A 19,250-nucleotide genomic window follows, 5' to 3' on the forward strand; every position below is an offset into this window, starting at 1 on the left:
CATTTTAAAATGTTCTCCCACTAATTTCCACTTATGGCCACGAGTTCTAGTATTTAAACTAATATTGAAATAGCCATTAGGCTGAACAGCATCCAGACCTGTTAGAATCTTATATACCTGGATCATGTCTCCCCTTAGTCTCTTTTGTTTGAGGCTAAACAGATTCAGCTCAGCTAACCTCTCCTCATAAAACATTCCTCTAAGACCAGGAATCATTCTCGTAGCCCTATGTTGCACCTTTTCCAAGGCAGCAATGTCCTTCTTAAGGTAAAGTGACCAAACCTGCACACAATATTCTAGGTGGGGCCTTGCCAAGGAATTATATAATCGTAGCATCACCTCCCTTGACTTAAACTCCACACACCTAGAGATGTAACCCAACATCCTATTGGCCTTTTTTATTGCTTCCCCACACTGGCGAGAGTGGGACATGGAAGCATCAACACACACACCGAGATCTTTCTCGTAATCAGCTACCTTTATTTCAGTGGAACCCATAAAATATCTGTACTTTATATTTCCGCTCCCTGCATGGATTACCTTACATTTATCTACGTTAAATTTAATCTGCCAGGTATCAGCCCAGTCGCTAATTAAATCCAGATCCCGTTGTAGCTTTGCTGCTGCTAGATCAGTATCTGCTACACCACCCACCTTGGTATCGTCTGCAAATTTAACCAGTTTACTGTACGTATCAATGGTGTCAATATCGTTAATTTAAATTAGGCACAATAGTGGTCCTAAAATTGAACCCTGCGGTACCCCACTATGAATGCAGGCCCCCTGTGACATTGTGCCTCTACTAACTACCCACTACTTCCTGTCTATTGACCAGTTTTCGATCCAAGCTGCTCCAGTTCCTAAAGTCTCTGCAGCTTTGAACTTAAGCAAGAGGCGATAAAATCGTGCGACATGACAGGAAAGTGACATCAGCACGGACACATTTTGGTTTTGCTGTAGTTTTATGTTGTTTTCTTTTTTACATTTGTTATGAAAACATGCGGTCAGAACACAAGAGAAACATATTTACAATTTACAAAGAATCACTTCTCTGTCTGAATAGCACTTATAAATATGATTTACATAATAAAATAAATATGTAAATTTACTGAAATAGCTTGTTTAAAAAATATGTTACAGAACAAAATAGAATTACTTATACTCCTTTTTCTGCTTGTTACGAAGTCTTTATTAATCATATATAAAACCATCTGTCGCCATGTGAAAAGTGGCTTCCTGTTGAACGTGTTTTAACCAGTCAACCATGTTCGGTAGAAAAAGCTCCTGTAAAGGAAAGTAAGGTTCTGACCCTTCGTGAGGGAGGGGTGAGAGGTCAGGGGGGAGGGGTCACCTAGAGCAATACACAGCGGGTTATGAACAGCTGGAGGAGGATGTTCAATGGGATGACAGAGCAATGTGAGCTGTGACCCTTTGCATCCGCGGCTCACCATGCAGGCCATGCAGCACATAATCTGTGTTAACCTGGCCACAGGAATCCACAAGGGGCCCTCTGGCCTGCAGTTCCCCAAGTGGCCAAGAGAGGGATCATGCTCACAAGATTACCAAAGCATGGATGGAAACTATTTTTTTTTTTTATTATACAGACACCAGGAAATATTAAGCTTTCTGGCTCACTCTGGCCAGTCACACCTGGACTGAAAAATGAAGGTTCTGAAACACTGGTGTAATGTCAAACGAATTGCGCTTTTCCAATGGAACAGAGCCGTACCGCGAAGAGAGAACTTACAGCACGGTTCCAGCTCGCTGTGGTTTTCCACTGCAGAAGGGCCGGCTCAGTAAAAGCGTTTCTGGGTTCGGAGAGCAACGGTCGACGAAAAACCAAAGAGATGCTCGTTTACTGTTCACGCCGATGTGCATCATGAATTACAATCTGCAATTATTATTACTGCGCTAGCACGTCTGTGAAAATCGCCATGTTATGTTAGCATCAAATGCCAATGGAATTAGCATTCGCTTGTATAAATCGGCAGTACGGATCCAGTCCGTTCAGCTGTTCTGTAGCAGCTCTGTTCGGTCATGCATTGGGCCCTGATAGCACACAGGGCCACATGAACCCGGTACGGCTCACAGAATTTACTATGTAAAACTGTCGCTTTGTGGTACGGTTTGGTTCTTGGTGGCAGTGGAAATATCTCTAAGGTGAGTCCTCCTCAAAAGCAGGACAGAGCATCTGTCGACTACAGGATTCCACAGTGTCCACTTGGCTTCTCCATATATTTATCATACAGAGCTTTTTTTCCATAAAGATGTAGAGAATGATTTAAAATGCAATATCCTTAAAACGGGATTACATTCATTACATTTGTCACGTTATGCGTTTCTTTAAGTCTTTTACGAGCAAAAGATCATTTTGAGAGCAATTAGCAGACGGTTCTGCCTGGCAGTGTTGTTGCCACGGTGACGGCTCCCTGTCTTAGGGTCCAATATCTCTGGTTTGGGGTGGGCCGTAGGGGACGGATACTGGGGGAGGGGGCGTGGCTATGTTAGAAATGGGCGGGGTTTGTGTTCAGGGCGCTGGAATCAGGGTAGGTTTGTGTGAATTTTAAATAGAAGAGAAAGAAGACAGGCTGTAGATGGGTGAAAGGTGCTGGTTGGTCAGCTGGTATGAAGGACAAAAGAGAGGGAAGGGATGTTTCACTGAGAGGGCGGGGCTTCTGGCTGTCTGTTTAGCTGCCGGAACTGAGCATGCCCAGTAGCTTCCCGGGGTCCATGCCCTGCTGCTGGGCCATCTTCTGCACATCGAAGCCCATGTGCATCAGGAACTGGACCACGTTCATCTCCTGGCCCGTGAACTGGTCCCGGATGGTGGGGCAGGTGGGGTTGCAGTGGGGCCAGGGGCAGCTGTCGATCAGATGCACCGGGCAGCCCTTAAGCGTGGACTTGTTCTTGCTGCTGTCTTGGAGGCTACGGTCCCAGCACTGCAGAGCCCTTGGCAGAGAGACCCCCTTCACCTGAACATCCATCCAGTACCTGTGGGAGACAGGGAAGGGGCGGGGTTGTGGCGGTCAATCAAAGCGAATGGGTGTGGCCAACACCTCACAGCTGACCTGATCCACTCAAGAAAACGAAGTTATTCTGAACTTCCCATTTAGACGGGAATCAGACCTCAGATCTCATGCACATAGCACATGACTGTCCAAAAAGAAAACACACTTAAGAGTCAGGTGTCAGCTAAGCATACATACCTGACACACACAAAGCAGACATCCCTCCGCAGTCACACACATCTGCTCAGCGTAACACCCCGCAGAGAAAAAGACACCCAAGGACAAGCACAGGCAGATGCAGGATCTACTCACGTCCGGGTGATGACTTCATGAGACAGGCAGGCGGGAGCGAACATGGCCCTGTGAGAGGAGGACAGGCCGGCGTTCACAGTCATATCAGCCATGCCGTATCAGCACATCTCAAGCATGCTTTCTATTCTATTAGATAATAAATGTATTCATTCATTTATTTTATTTATTATTAGGAAAAAATATTTTCTTTCCGTTACTGTACTAAGTGACTATGGCTCCGTTCGGTCACTGTGCTCAGTAACCTCTCTGTCACTGTTTTCAGTGACTGTGTGTCCCATTTTTGTGCTCAGTGTCTCCATGTTCTATTACTGTGCTAAGTGACTGTATTCATTTTTACTGTGCTCAGTGTCTCCATGTTCTATTATTGTGCTCAGTGACTGTGTATTCATTGTTACTGTGCTCAGTGACTGCATGTTCTGTTACTGTGGTCAGTGACCATGTGTTCTGTTACTGTGTTCAGTGACCATGTTTCCTGTTACTGTGCTCAGTGACTGCATGTTCTGTTACTTTGCTCAGACACCGTATGTCATGATACTGTGCTCAGTGACCATGTGTCCTTTCTGTTACGCATGGTCCAATCAATGTGGTCAGTGACTGCGTGTTCTGTTACTTTGCTCAGAGACTGTGTGTTCCGTTACTGTGCTCGGTAACTGCATTCCGTCACTGTGCTCAGTGACTGTGCGTCTGTGTGCTCCTTACGGGACATCCTTCAGTGTGTTTCGCAGCTCGTTGCCCAGGTTCTCGATGTAGCGCCACTGGCCTTCCTGGACCGGCTGCCCTGTCAGGTGGATGTTGTCCACAGTCAGCTGAGCCTCATCAAACAGCCACTGCACCACGAACACAGGGCCTGGGGAGGGGGGGTGATAATGGGGCAGAATATAAAGTTGTCCATGAAGGGCAGCGGTGCCCAGGGAGCTGGGGGTTAAGGACCCACACACATGCGGAGGGTTTGAACTGGTGACCTTCAGATTACAGACACACACGCTGCCCCCTAATAACAGTAGGGTGGGGTCACAGCACGCACACACACACACACACACACACATAAACACACACGTAAACGACATACATAGCAGCAGAATGCAAACAGTGGTAGTCTCACTTTTTAGGGTGGGGTACACCTTGTACCCAAAGAAGCAGTTCCACTCCTTCCCCTCATGCTCTTTCTGGCATCGCTCTGGGACCACACCGTTCCAGTACCTGTGGGTGCACATATCCCATGAGACTTTGCAGGTAACACTGTGAGGTCGGTGTATGGTGGGAGATGGGGGGGGGGGGGCGGGGGGGTACTCACCTGATGCCACGCCGGATGGCCTCGGTGGGGGGGCAGCTGATGGGATCCGAGCAGTCAGTGCAGCGGTACTGCTTGTTGTCCAGGAACCAGCCCGAGTCAGACAGGCCCCTGACCTGGATGCCGGTGTGGCCGAGCTCCTCCAGCTGCTCCGCCACCCGGTCCACGTTGAGCAGGACGCCAGTGCCACCAGCACTGCCAGGGACACGCAGGGTCAGAGAGGCTCGGCGCACTCACACACTCTCACACTCACACACTCTCACACTCACACACTCTCACACTCACACGGAGAGACACTCGCACACTCTCACACTCACACACTCTCACACTCACACCACTCGCACACTCTCACACTCACACACTCTCACACTCACACGGAGAGACACTCGCACACTCTCACACTCACACACTCTCACACTCGCACACTCTCACACTCACACACTCTCACACTCACACGGACAGACACTCGCACACACGCACATTCTTATACATAAACACATAAGAAATTTACAAACGAGAGGAGGCCATTCGGCCCATCAAGCTCATTTGGGGAGAACTTGACTAATAGGTCAGAGTTGTTAAAATCTTATCTAGCTCTGATTTAAAGGAACCCAGGGTTTTAGCTTGTGCTACACTAGCAGGAAAACTATTCCATACTCTGTGTAAAGAAGTGCTTCCTCAAATTCATTTTAAAATGTAAAAATCCAGATCCCGTTGTAGCTTTGCTGCTGCTAGATCAGTATCTGCTACACCACACACCTTGGTGTCATCTGCAAATTTAACCAGTTTACTGTATGTATTGGTGTCAATATCATTAATGTAAATTAGGAACAATAGTGGTCCTAAAATTGAACCTTGCGGTACCCCACTATGAACGCAGGCCCACTGTGCCTCTATTAACTACTTGCTGCTTCCTGTCTGTTAACCAGTGTTCGATCCAAGCTGCTACAGTTCCTAAAATCCCTGCAGCTTTCAGCTTAAGTAAGAGCCGGGACAACATCAAAGGCCTTCCAGAAATCTAAGCAGATCACATCTTAGGCCTTTTTGTGATCAATTTCTCTTGTAGCTTCCTCAAAGAACCCAAGTAAATTTGTTAAACAGGACCTACCTCTCCTAAATCCATGCTGGCTATCCCTCAGAATGTTATTTGCATCCAGGTAATCTACTGTTTTCACTTGGATTATAGCTTCCATTATTATGCACCTGCATACGGACACACTCTCACACACACACCTGCTCCCAGCCAATAGCAGAAGCTTGGCTCCCTCCAAGCCCTTGGTGAGAAGTTCCTTCACCACCTCTTTGATGATCAGAGACCCCATGAAGGCGTAGTCATCTGCAGGGAAGAGGATAAGCAGGGTGGGGGGGCAGACACACAGTACACATCAGTGTGGCCATTCTAACATGCAGCATGTGGAGAGCTCATCCAGACACTGATCTTGCACTTTGGAACTTCCAGTCGAACATCGATTTCTACAACCCAGATAATCTGCTCTAAATTGCCAACCTGGTGAAAGAGTGGCATTGATCATACAGACTGTGACTCTGGATCGCTGCTCTGGCCTGAGTGTAATGTGTGTGTGGGAGAGAGGGTTGATCAGCACTCACTTACTTTGGTCTGTCTTGGGCGAGGCACCGCTCCACACATCACTGGAGCAGTAGGGAATAAACCTAAAAAGAACACAACAGCCACAGACCTCATTTCCAGGTAGAAACAGGGCGGAAAGGCAGGGAGGGTCTGGAAAGCGGAGCTGCTCTTTAGCCTAAAAGCAGCAGAACTCAAGGGGCCTTCTCACAACGTCCACACACACACACACACACAACTACAAATGCCAGGCTTTCCGGCAAGGAACTCCCTCTGCCACAGCGCTCCGTCCTTTTACAGGGTACAGGGTGTGAAGCCCTAGAGTACGACAGCGGGTACAGGGTGTGACGCCCTAGAGTACGACAGCGGGTACAGGGTGTGACACCCTAGAGTACGACAGCGGGTACAGGGTGTGACGCCCTAGAGTACGACAGTGGGTACAAGGTGTGAAGCCCTAGAGTACGACAGCGGGTACAAGGTGCGACGCCATAGAGTGCGACAGCAGGTACAGGGTGTGACGCCATAGAGTACGACAGCGGGTACAGGGTGTGACGCCATAGAGTACGACAGCGGGTACAGGGTGTGACGCCAATGAGTACGACAGCGGGTACAGGGTGTGACGCCATAGAGTACGACAGCGGGTACAGAGTGTGACGCCCTAGAGTACGACAGTGGGTACAAGGTGTGACGCCCGAGGGTACTACAGCAGCGCCTTGTATGTCTCTGTACACAGCAGCACTGGAGGGAAAGGCCTCAGCCCAGCTGGGTCTTCAGGGACACCGTCTTGTCTTTGTGGTGACTGCATGCAGTGCACACACACGCACACATGCATGCACACATGCATGAAAACACGCAGACAACCGCTTGCTCATTCATACTCCCATCATAGTAATTAAGTCATCATCTCTAACTATCACTCCTGTAATCCCTGTGGCCAGAAAGCCAGACTAACTGCGAGGAATGTGCTAATTAGACAGCAGAACGTAAAAACGTCAGCCCTGCCCGCACGGGGGTGTCTATCCCGCCAATGTCCTGTGTCGCCCCCGGTAACAGTGGGGGGGGGGGAACGCTCAGCTTCAGAAACCTGCATCCTGAGTGCTCACCCGCATCCAGTCTCACAGCATCCAAACCTCATGACTGTCAGTGTCAGAACAATATTAAAACCTTTGGAACCATTTTTACAAACCAAATCATAAGAATGTTCTAGGAGCATTTCAAAGAGGAAATAAAGATGATTCCTAATGTACAAATCTTTAACTAAATTAAAAATATTTTCTCTTGAAAATACTTCTTAATCTGCACCTAAATATTATTTCAGCCCATTAAGAAATTCAGGCCAAACCCCACCTTGCGTGTCGGGTCTGAATGGTCGATCTGTTGATTAACAGATGGGCGGACAGTACTTACACCATGTTGGCGTTCCACCAGTGGGGGTTTTCCTCTGGTTGTGGTGACAGGATGCCTGTACCTGGGGGGGGGGGGGCGCACACAGTGAGGTGTCACTAGCATATTCTGCCCCCAGTGTGCACATACACAGAAGATCTAACCAAACACTGCTCATTAAGCTCTCGTGTAGAAATGAAGGCAATGCCTGAACACAGACCCCCTGACATACATAATGCCCCCGAAATATCGGAAAAACATTCACTTGGGGAGGGGGGCGATGGAGTGTCTGTGACCTTTGACCTTTATGCCACCTAGCCTGGATGGGACGCTGTGGAAAGGCCATGTTAATACAGGCACTTGCTTGGTGGCTTAGGAACAAATTCAATATTTCTATGTCACTCCAGCTCCGGAAAGTTACTCCATCTGAGGTTCCTGCAGGAGGTCGGACTCCCGGCGGGGGCAGGAAGCCGCGCCTTGCCGCAGACACTGAGGCTCCTCGCTCTTACCCGTCTTGCTCTGCGGCCACTTGGTGGAGCTCATGAGTCTCCTCATGGTCTCGTAGCGGCTGCCGCAGTTCTCCTTGTCGAAGCAGTACCAGCCTCCTGCCAGAGGGGGCATCGCCGGATGAGAGGGGGGCACCATACACGCAAAACACGGCACAAAATCGCAGCCGGTCTGTGCCCGAAGCCAGGAAATATTCCTATACTGCCTGCACCTGTACCTGGACGTTCACTCCTCGACTGCTGTATGTCGGCAATATGCTATTTGAACGAAAAGTGTCTGCTAGATGAAGTAAATATGAATGTAAACCCCACACCACTTTGACCTTATTTAGTCTTCATGAAGTACCATGTCTCATTAAGAAATTCAGACAGTGATACATTTTCTGCAATGACATCTTGACATCTGTCCGGAGGTGGGAGTCCAGAAAGTACAAATCCAAACCAAGATTTTATCGCAACCAATCAGTTGAGTATAAAGAGTCAAAGTCCCAGAGTACTCAAGTGGTTGGTTGAAATAAAATCCTGGACTGGATTTGTACTTTCTGGACCTGAACCATCCACCTCCACATCTGTCATGTAGTCATACAGCAGGAAAAATGACAGCAATAACTAATAACTAAAATCGCTGACTAACTGGCACCTGATGCAATAGCCTGACTGCTTTTGTTTGGATAAGCTAACCAGGGAACCTGGCCGGTATTACGGTAAAACTGCGGTATTTTGACATCTTCGCGACAAAATCGTGTTTACATGCGGCTGAAGGGCGGATGGAAGCAGTCAGTTCGCCACACTCACCTTCCAGGAAGACGAGCCACCTCCTGCTCCCTTTGGACTCTCGCATGTAGTACCTGCAGTGGAACCGGAGCAGGAACTCAGCGGTCACGCTCGCATTCGGAGAGCGCGGTCGACCGCGACACGGCCAGACCTGAGCGTCCTGTGCATCTTGATGTGTGCTGAATGCATTTAGCGGTGCTCCAGGCCGCTCATGTTCCTGGTCTATGCCCCAGCAGATAGTCACAACAGACGTAGTGAAATGACAAGAGGTAACGGCCACCAAACAGGGAACTGTCCGGGCACCGCGGTCCAGTTATCGTCTCTTTAAGCTGGAGGCAGCAGTGCTGTGATTGGGTGCCGGTCATCTTGCTGTGGGTATATAGGAGATGACATACCCTCCCTCCTTTTTTAACTCCCATTGGCCTCCTGAGTGATCCCGCCCTGCCTGGAGCATGGATCCAAGGTCGCCCAATTACAGTGCATGATGGGAAACTCCACAGATGTCCAGGCAGCAAGTCGGACCCAGACCACAAGAATGATGTGTTCACAGTGACATTGGTCCATCTGTGCAGAACATTCCCAACTGGGACTACATGTACATAGTACATTTGGCTGTGTGCCTTGGAAAAGGAAACAGATTCACTCCATGAATCTGACTTTTTTTGCTATGGGGAGGGGGGGGGTAACACCTCAAAGACCCTCAGAGATGCAGGAATGCAAAACAGTGATCAAACATGCAGGGTTGTTTCCATGGAAGCATGCGCACACCACCTTTGCTGCCACCCCGCCCCCCCCCCCCCCCGTTCTGGTCGTCATAGCGACCCCATTGTTCCGCCGCATGCTGTGGAATGCTCGCTCGTTCCCGAGGACTTTGGAATGCTCCTCCTAATCCTGACCGGGTCGGGGGGGGGTCTCAAACCCATCTTGTCTATGTGACCAGGTTTTATGCCCATCATCAGATACACAGGTTTCATAAACGTGGTCTGCAGCGCGAGTCCGTCTGTCTCTACACTCCGCCCTCTGACCAAACAGCACTTTGACCCATTACTGTGGAGACTGACCAGGGAACAGCAATAGTACATAAAACTAAAAAAGACCAGCCGTGTACTTCGTTTCCCCAGGACATGCCTTGAAGAACATCTCCGTAGTGATCTTCTAGTGATGTATCAGAAGAGGTGGATAGTTCAGGTTCAGAAAGTAAAAATCCAGTCCAAGATTTTGTTTCAACCACCCAATTGAGCATAAAGAATCTCAGAGTACTCAACTGGTTGGTTGAAACTGAATCTTGGTCCGGACTTTGACTCTCCGGACCTGAACAATCCACCCGCATACCAACGACACACAGTGACCGATGTCCATCAATTAAAGCAGGTCCATGAAAATACATCTAAGCGAAATGACTTGAAATGGCACTGATATGATATGTGCAAATTCCAAGCCACGATTCTGCCTGCCAGATGTAAACTGACAGGCAGACAGACAAAAATCTTCAGGGTTCACAGCTCCAGACCCCCGCTGCTTCAAACGGCGCTGTGTCCGAATCGAGGACGAATCACCAGCGGAGCGGCTGTGCACGCAGTCACATGATGGATGAGTGTAGAAAGGCTTTCAAGTTTGCCGAAGCAGACACGCGATGTTCTGCCAGCTCCGGGCTACAGCGACTGAGGCTGCGCTGTGCACTGTGCGTCCACAAGGGGGCTCCGTTTCTTTCCACGGAGAAGTTTAACAATAACAACAACAACATTAATAATAATAGCATCGGTTCTGTTGTTTTTCTGCCTACACTTTTCATCCATTTTTTGTATACTGCTGTATAACACTGACCTTTTAAGATAGTCTATAAGCAGGGATTGACATAACTCGTAATCCAAGTATGCATTCCTGTAAAAGTATACCATTCTTGTTATAAGGTATATCAGTCGTTGTATAAAGGTTAAAATGCACGGTCATTTCCTGCCATGACAGCGCAAATGCACATAAAATTATACGTATTTCCACTGTTACAACAACAAACTGCCCCAAGTATCTCTTCACAAGGTAAATGTGTGCTTAGTATCAGTCATGTTTATTTCTGTCAATCAATCCATGCTCTGTAACACCTTGTACTATTCAAGGTCGTGGGGGGGTCTTTAACCTATGGAAACAACCCAGGACGGGGCGCCAACCCATCGCAGGGCACACTCACACACTATTCACTCACACTCACACACTATTCACTCACACTCACACACTATTCACTCACACTCACACACTATTCACTCACACTCACACACTATTCACTCACACTCACACATCATTCACTCACACTCACACACTATTCACTCACACTCACACACCATTAACTCAGACACACACACACCTATGGGCAATTTGGTAACTCCAGAGACTCGAACCCTGAACACAGGGGTGTGAGGCAACACTGTCAACCACTGCACCGCCATGCGACCCTAAAGCTTACCTAAAGCCTTTTTAAAACTTTCTACTTCAAGCTTTATACGATATGATGCTGTTTCCAAATATCTTTAGCAATAAACAAATCTCAAGGGCATTTCTATCTGAAGCAGCGTGTACTTTCTGGACATAAAAACCCTGGGGCAGCCCAAACCACGCCTGCTCAGGCCAGTACCTGGAGGTGTTTGTACTGGTCACAGCACAGGACCACAGAAACATGGGACAGAGACCCTCATCAGAACAAGACCCGCGATTCCAGCCTGCTCAGTAAGCAGTCCTGTCCCTAAAGGCGCTGACACGTTCCTGTGATTGGTCAGTGAAAAGTTCGCCTCACCCATGACATTTTCCAAAATGTGAGGCCACAAGGGTCGCCTGAGTCACATGACCACCATGCCATGTGGGAACCAAGACAGCTGCCTGGGAGGGGTGGAGGGGTCATGTGACAACAGGTATGTAAGCCCCCCCCCCCCCTCCACACTGCCTGACAAACTCCTGGTAGAGATAATCCTGCTCCGGAGGAATTCGCTTGTTCCCAGCCCTGGAACTGACCTGGACCACGCCTCCTTGGGGGGGCAGAGGCTTTTATAAAACACCCACATGTGAAGCGGGCGGCAGCTTCAGCTGTGTCCAGTTACTATTTTGCCAAATGGTGGCATCCAAGACCGCAAGCATGTGTGTGTGTGTGCGCGTGTGTGTTTGTGTGTGAGGCAGCATGTTGGCGTGTGTGTTAACATACGTGCCTCCGTCTGTGTTTCTCCAACTCCCTGCCAGACACCCGACACACAGAAGCACGTTGGAATCGCGGGGAAATGCAGCATGCACCAATCCCAGTGTCGGGAACGGCAGACTTACGCCCCCCCTGGCAGTAGCGCAGTGTGGTGTGGGCACTGCATCCTCTCCCCACTTGGTTTATATTATACTGCTGAGAGCATGTGTTGGGCTTTGATCAGAACGAAAAACATTTGGCTCTCGTTTTGTGGCTAAAGTGGTCTTTTCAGGCAAGACTTGGGCCTATTTTCAAAAGTCCCAAAACGATTAGTGATTAAAGAATTAGTGTAATATGTGTCAGGATTCAAACTGGGTGATTGTCTTCAAGCAACTGACTTACGGTCCAGATAAAGCTGCACGTTTGTCTGTATGAGGCCATTTTGCCTGGTAGTGCAGAAAATTAAGTGTGGTTTTCAGTGGAAGCTCAGCTGTCTGGGAAGACAGAGAACCCACACTATCCCACTTCCAGCCTAACAGTAATTTACCCAGATAAAATGTTATCGAAATAGGTAGCCAGTAACCACAGGCTGGGGAGGGCTCAGGCTACTGGTTCAAAAGCCCCCCCCCCCACTCACTTACAGGTTGGCCCTCTGGTAACTCGCTAATTAACAAACAGGCTCCTAATTTTCCAGAAGACTTACAGGTCAGCTGATCGGCAGGCTGACAGCTCATTGGACGGCCAGTTGACTGACAGGCCAGCCACCAATGATGGTGGATCGATTGACCAGCCGACGAAGATGAGTCGGCTGGACGGCCAATGGGCCAGTGGCTCCGAAGGTGGGATTTAAAACCTGCGGGCTCAGGCGGAGGTCTGCAATAAATAAGGACCAGCTGTGCCTCGACATGATGCTGGCACCTCTAATGGGCCATAAAAGGTTCTAAACAGTCAGCGCCGACCCGATGCCAAGGAAACTGCCGAAAGCCATGGCACCAGTCCATGGGTACGAGTCAAGTGTCCAGGCTGGCACTGGAAGGCAATGGCGGGCCTTTGTGGATGCCTTATAGGGAACGTGCCGAAGAAAAGCACTGTGCATACACAGCACCTAAAGGGGGCGCTGTAGAGCATTGCGATCAGAGCCCAGGGAGATGCGGGAATTGCTTAGGGAACGGCCAATCCGTCCATCTGGACAATTCGGGCTCATGATGAGAATTAAGGTGACGCAATGCTGCCCCGATCCAGGATCCCAGAGTCTTCACACTCTCTACATGAAAGACACCCACCGACTAAGGTGACCATCTGACTTGTGACGGCTTATCGAGTTGACGCGTGGCACGGTTTTGCAGAGACGCTACAGTGCTGGATTCGCCTACCGGCAAAGTCCCATTCGCCCTCCTAACGCTCCTCCAATCGGCTGCAGTAGGACCAGAGGACCGATGTGACATGTATGATGTGGAAGAGGTGGGAATCCGAAGCTCACACAGTGTGTCACCTGTGTGCGTGTTTGTCTGGTGGAGGCCGGCATTTCCATCATGGGCCCTTATCTGGGGATATACACAGATTTTAGACATAATAACTGTTGAATGATGGCTTTGCCCCCCTGGCGGCCCCCACCACCACTGCCACAAATCTGGATCCGGCCTCCATGTGTGCCTGTGTCTTTATCCCATTTTGCATGCTGGCCAAATCCCCCCCCCCCCCCAAAAACACACAGACACCACCCCCCAGGGAGAGGAAGCACTTTGATGTGCCGCAGCTTCAATGAGTGATTTGCAGGTTCCAGAGCTGGTGGTGCTGGGGGCGGGGGGGGGGGTTACAGGCATCAGATGCCTCTGTGCACTTTCTATTATTGTCCTGTGGAAGAAGGTGGCCCCTCAGTACTTCCAGTGGGTGGTGCTGGTGACCTTGGATGCTGGCAGTGGGTGGTGTTGGTGACATAGTGCTGACAGTGGGTGGTGTTTGGTGACCCTCAGTGCTGGCAGTAGGTGGTGTTGGTGATGCTGAGTGCTGGCAGTGGGTGGTGTTGGTGATGCTGAGTGCTGGCAGTGGGAGATATTAGTGACCCTCAGTGCTGGCAGTGGGTGGTGTTGGTGACCCACATTGCTGGCAGTGGGTGGTGCTGATGACCCACATTGCTGGCAGTGGGTGGTGTTGGTGAAGCTGAGTGCTGGCAGTGGGTGGTGTTCGGTGACCCACATTACTGGCAGTCGGTGGTGTTGGTGACCCTGAGTGCAGGCAGTAGGTGGTGTTGGTTATTCTGAGTGCTGACAATGGGTGGTGTTGGTGACGCTGAGTGCTGGCAGTGGGTGGTGTTGATGACCCACATTGCTGGCAGTGGGTGGTGTTGGTGACGCTGAGTGCTGGCAGTGGGTGGTGTTGGTGACCCACATTACTGGCAGTCGGTGGTGTTGGTGACCTTGAGTGCTGGCAGTAGGTGGTGTTGGTGACTCTTTGGGCTGACAGTAGGTGGTGTTGGTGACTCTTTGGGCTGACAGTGGGTGGTGTTGGTGACAGTGCTGGCAGTGAATGGTGCTTGTGACCTTCAATGCTGGTAGTGCGTGGTGTTGGTAACCCCTGGGTTGGTGGTGGATGGTGTTTGTAAGCCTCAACAGTGGTAGTGGGTGGTGTGCTACTCACCCCTCTGAAGGCAGAGGACAGGGCCACAGAAATTCGCCTATAGAATTAGCCCAAACCCATGAAAGCAGTGGGTTCTGGATTCAAACCTACACCCCATTCCCCAAAGTTTTTACTCATTTATATATGTGAAGCTGAAGGCAGATTTGCTATCCGTCATTCGATCCTCATCCTTTTGTTCACCAGCCATAACCAGAACCAGGGATACAGACCAGGGAGATCGGGATGCAGACGGACCCTCAGCCGAAGTCTTCATATGCAGACAGTGAATACCTCACTCGGTTGTTATTAAAGCGCACGTGCACACACGCTTTTACTCCCGCATTCATCCTGTTACTGCTTTCATTGCACATCGGTTTTGTCATTATCCGCTAAGCGCCAGAAGTTTATAGCTGCCGGCCGACTCCTCGCTGCAATGCTGACTTGGTGCGTAAGGGGCCGTCACTTACGAACAACCCATTTCAAACAATATATAAATAAAGATAGTTAAACCTTTAATAGGTGACCTGTTTGCAAGTGGCTGCCAGCTGGCAAGGGTCGTAAGTTAGACCTTAGCGTGCATTTCCCGCTTTGACTGAATAGACAGCTGTTGGGAGATATGCGAAAGACCATTTGAATATCTCCAGAAAGTAAAACCAGGCCACAAATCCCAGTAATCTGTCATTCAGTAGAAACAGAAATACTGATGTCTATACGGCTTCAATAACGCGACTCAGACATAAAAACACAACCCAGGATCCAGCATCCCAAACTCCAGTACCACTTATAACGCTAATTTGCCGTCAAATTTGCGTTTTCCCCTTCGCTCCGTTTTACTACCATATTTCTCTATGTTTCGTGAACTTCAGTGTCTTCGCAAATCACCAACTGTTCCAGTCAATCCAACGTTATATGTGACTGAAAGACAAGTGCAATCTTTCTGTTTTACGAGTGAATGTTTACGGGTTAAATCCAAACACACGGGTTAAACAGATGTCGGGATAATTGACTTATTTTGGTATAATTATTTGGGGTAATTAAATACAGCGAACTCGCAGGTCGCTACCACAGCCTTGGGATGCGGTTCCTGCGCAGGATATCAGCCAAGAAGGGAATGAAACTGCGCTCATTTCGCAACAGCACCGACAAAAACAACAGCGGGGGGAAATGCGCAGTGTTTACTATAAAAGAGTAACCACTTCTGTGAGAAGGGATGGATCCATCTTGAGAATGTGGAAACCACATGATATATGACCATAGTTTCTTTCTGGAACTTGAGGGAAGGACTGTGGTTATGTGGTACTTCACTGCGCTCCGTGAAATATCCGGCAGGCGCTTAATGACCACAACCCGGGAATCAGCGTGTTTCGGATGCCCTGTGGGGAACAGCGGCTCATCCCACCCGTAATGGGCCACTTACCCAGCCGGGGTCCCGTCGTTGCATGTGACTGTCGCATTCTCCAAAAAATGCAGCTTCATATCATAGTTGAGCTTCTGCGCAGAGCAAGGGTACAGGGACTGCGCCAGGTTCTTCACTTGGGTCATGAAGTTGTCCATGTTGCCTTCCACCGCCGTGAAATCCAGCGGAAAGCTCTCAGTGGCTTCACTCCTCTCCCTGAACTGCGCAGGCTGCTGTGTGCGTCTCGGCTGCGCGCGGCTGCCGCGCACCTTCCTCCCGTCCGCGTTCCCGGACAGCGACAGCGCGAGCAGCGCCACCGAGCAGAGCAGCTTCAAGGTCCGCTTCCTCTTCTCAAAACACACGCTGGGGTTCATTTTAAAATTCTCCGGCCGTTTTTTTTGTTTGTTTCTTCAACGATCTGAGATAGCTATAAAAAAGCAATTAATTGCATAAATTAAATAAATACTGCAATAAATAAAATCGGTTGTTAAGAAGTGGATGTCTTAAAATTACTTTTCATTGGCACTCTGAGGTTTTACACGTTGCTGTATGTCCTCCTCATTAAGAATACATAAAACAGAGAATGGCTTTGATTTAGGACCATATTTCTAAACTCTCTCTTATCCAAACAGACCTAACCCTTCTCCTGAATCCAAAGTTTAAAACGCGCATACATCAACTTGCACGTTTATATAAACAGATTGAGGTTGTGACTGAACCACGGCAGCTAGTTCTCTGCTTCTTCGTAATTTAGGTCTTGAGCTGTTAGCCTGATGTTATGTTCAGAATTAATATTTCTCCCCAGCAAACGTTTGGGATTTTTATTCAAACCGTTTTGCCCTTCTCTCCTTCCCGAGCCAATCGGCACGGTGGGCCGGACTCAGGGCGTATGCTCCCCCTTGCATTTATTAAGGAGATGCCCGGGCGCTGACTCTTTTGATGTCTGATATTTTATTACATGTCATATTTTCCCTTGAAAACGATCGTAATCCAGAACAAATGAATTTAGGTGGATTCAGTTCTGGGTAAAACGACTCGCCACAACGGCTGGGGAAAACAAACAGTACTGCACTTATGTGCTACAAGGCATATCATGAAATATTCGGTGGTTTTTTCCAAAAGCAAAGTCAAAATAAATTACAAATTTACAAATCTATTATCCTACATAATTGATATATTATTATCTAGAAACCCGAGCGAAATCTTTACTGAGATAGCACAATTCTTACAGAAAATCAATTATATAAGCAAACTGCCCAGATATCTCACTAGTGCGGTTCAATCAGGGTTAAACAAACAGCGCCTGAAAAGAGCTTACGACTGCCGTTTGAAGTTTTATTTTCCGGCTGATAGCCAAGGCGGATAAGGAAGCTTTTTGTTTATTTGGACAGCGGCAATTATCCCTCTAAAATGCCATTCACCTTCATACAGGCTCCGGGGTACCGGCTATGAATAGGTATTGGTGAGCGGAAGCGAGAAATCGCAGAAAGTTGCGCTTAAGGTCTTCAGCCAGCCGGCATCTCACGGTGATTGACACGCAAATAGCGTTAAACGCGGGGTTACCTACCGCCTCTGCTTTCGCCTTAAATCGTGCAGCACCCCCCCCCACCCCCGGCCTCCCGCGGCGCGGCCGCTCCTTTAAACATGTCAGGGGGGGTTGCTATTCCGCCTTGCTTTTAAGATCGCTCAATTATTTAATGGCGACAAAATCGATCAGCAAGAAGAAGACGATAAGCGCTGCTTTGCTTTACTGTAACCTACTATCGTCTGGTGTGGCTGTACTCATACGCAATCTAATAAGAGACAGCCAAATGCATGGTTAACAATTCATTTAGATGTTCTGGCAGTTGCTGTAAAATCGATTATATTTCACTAGTGTGTTGTACTTTTTCAATGAAAGTGTACGTGTAGTAGATTACAGACCGATAGACTAAACGTTTGCTATACATAGAAACTATCGAGACGGGGTAACTTAATACGTCTGCTTGCAGTGCACGATAAATATGCATCTATATATATGATACCCATATCAACATATATTCTCGAAATATTAAGTGATCCGAACAGTATTACGGGTTCTCAGCTAAATCCAGTATTTGAAACAGTGCGGCCAATGCAGTGGAGTGATTTTACCTTGTCTTGAAGTATCTGCTAGTTTTCCGCTGCAATTTCAAATTTTACTCTGACCCCTTGTGTGACGCTCAGGAGCAGGTTGTCCCAGCAAGCTGTGAGAATGAGAATCGAGACTTTTTATCTACACGGGGGCCCCAAATGATCAAAGGAACCATCACTCTTTCTCGCCCTCCCTTTCTTTTCAAAACCCTCCGCCCCCAGCTTCATTGCTACACTGTATTCCTTTTTGGAAGAAACATCTTTCTTTTTGTGGAACTGTGACAGCACACTGCTTAAATGTGGATCAGGGAAATTTTAAAGTGAAGTTCGTTACTTTGAGTCCATTGGACATTTAAAAGCTGAAGATTGAAATGATACATTTCATTTCGATAATAAACCAAGCATCGCATTTCTTCCCAAGGCGCGTCTATAGTTGTATGGATATTTGGGGGAAGGTTTAAGAGGCGCATGCAAGAATCCCGACTGCTCCCTTTGAATTTTAATGTAAGTGCGAAAGATACATCCGTTACTCTGACAACACAGAATCAACGGGCTACTGTTCACGCCACCAGCACTTAAACTTGCCTGCTTGACATTACCATGCAAACGTGATTGCTCTCGATTGTACTGCATTTAGCGGTTAATGATGACCATTATGCTTCGGGAACTCTGAATAAATCACGTCCGCTGCTTTGCCTTCAGGGTGGGGGTGAAATGCAAATGTTTCATAGTCGTTTAAAACACTGAAGTAAAACATCCAAAATGAGTAAGGTGTAATTAACTTCCTTTTCATCCGTTGTTTTTGTTTTGCCTTTGAAATATTCATTACTACCCGCTTGAACTTCTCAGCATAGTGTACTGGGAATACACTAAATAATTGTTTTCGGGAAAAGTTTTTTACAGTTATGATTGTTCCGATCACATTTGCATTTTTATTCAATCGTTTGATATCTGAAAATATTGACACTGTTAATAAAACTCGTAAAGTTAACTTCTGTGTCGTTAGATATGGCAGAGAAAGGCCAGGTTGAAAACAGCGCAAAGATGTTTGGTTACTTTCGTCAATGAATCCAACATATTCCGAATGCCAATATATGTACGGTTCTCCAA

General features: G+C 48.2%; 1 protein-coding gene across 2 annotated transcripts; it reads right to left on the reverse strand.

Annotated features, from left to right (window-relative positions):
- Positions 1–943: 943 nt before the first annotated feature.
- On the reverse strand, positions 944–18,250 carry notum1b (notum, palmitoleoyl-protein carboxylesterase b). 2 transcript variants are annotated; one of them, XM_049015535.1, is made up of 12 exons: positions 18,162–18,250; positions 16,050–16,455; positions 8,881–8,933; positions 8,089–8,184; positions 7,604–7,664; positions 6,224–6,282; positions 5,845–5,947; positions 4,615–4,806; positions 4,423–4,520; positions 4,020–4,167; positions 3,321–3,368; positions 944–2,991 (listed from the first exon to the last, which is right to left on the reverse strand). In XM_049015535.1, the coding sequence occupies exons 2-12, from the start codon at positions 16,400–16,402 to the stop codon at positions 2,688–2,690; spliced, it is 1,515 nt and encodes a 504-aa protein (XP_048871492.1). In that variant the 5' UTR covers positions 16,403–16,455; positions 18,162–18,250; the 3' UTR covers positions 944–2,687. The 2 variants fall into 2 exon arrangements, with proteins under 2 accessions (XP_048871492.1, XP_048871491.1); XM_049015534.1 differs by lacking the exon at positions 18,162–18,250 and having other exon boundaries at positions 16,050–16,998.
- Positions 18,251–19,250: the final 1,000 nt, after the last annotated feature.

This window comes from Brienomyrus brachyistius, chromosome 5, assembly GCF_023856365.1.
Source record: "Brienomyrus brachyistius isolate T26 chromosome 5, BBRACH_0.4, whole genome shotgun sequence".
NCBI classification, from domain to species: Eukaryota; Metazoa; Chordata; class Actinopteri; order Osteoglossiformes; family Mormyridae; genus Brienomyrus; species Brienomyrus brachyistius.

Excerpts from the sequence above, each read along its gene's own strand:
- notum1b (XM_049015535.1), bottom strand. The coding sequence starts at position 16,402 with ATGAACCCCAGCGTGTGTTTTGAGAAGAGGAAGCGGACCTTGAAGCTG. Across the intron at positions 4,807-5,844 it reads CTGCTATTGGCTGGGAGCAG|TGCTGGTGGCACTGGCGTCC; the intron begins GTGTGTGTGTGA and ends TGTCCCTGGCAG. Across the intron at positions 4,168-4,422 it reads GGTGTACCCCACCCTAAAAA|GCCCTGTGTTCGTGGTGCAG; the intron begins GTGAGACTACCA and ends CCCCCTCCCCAG.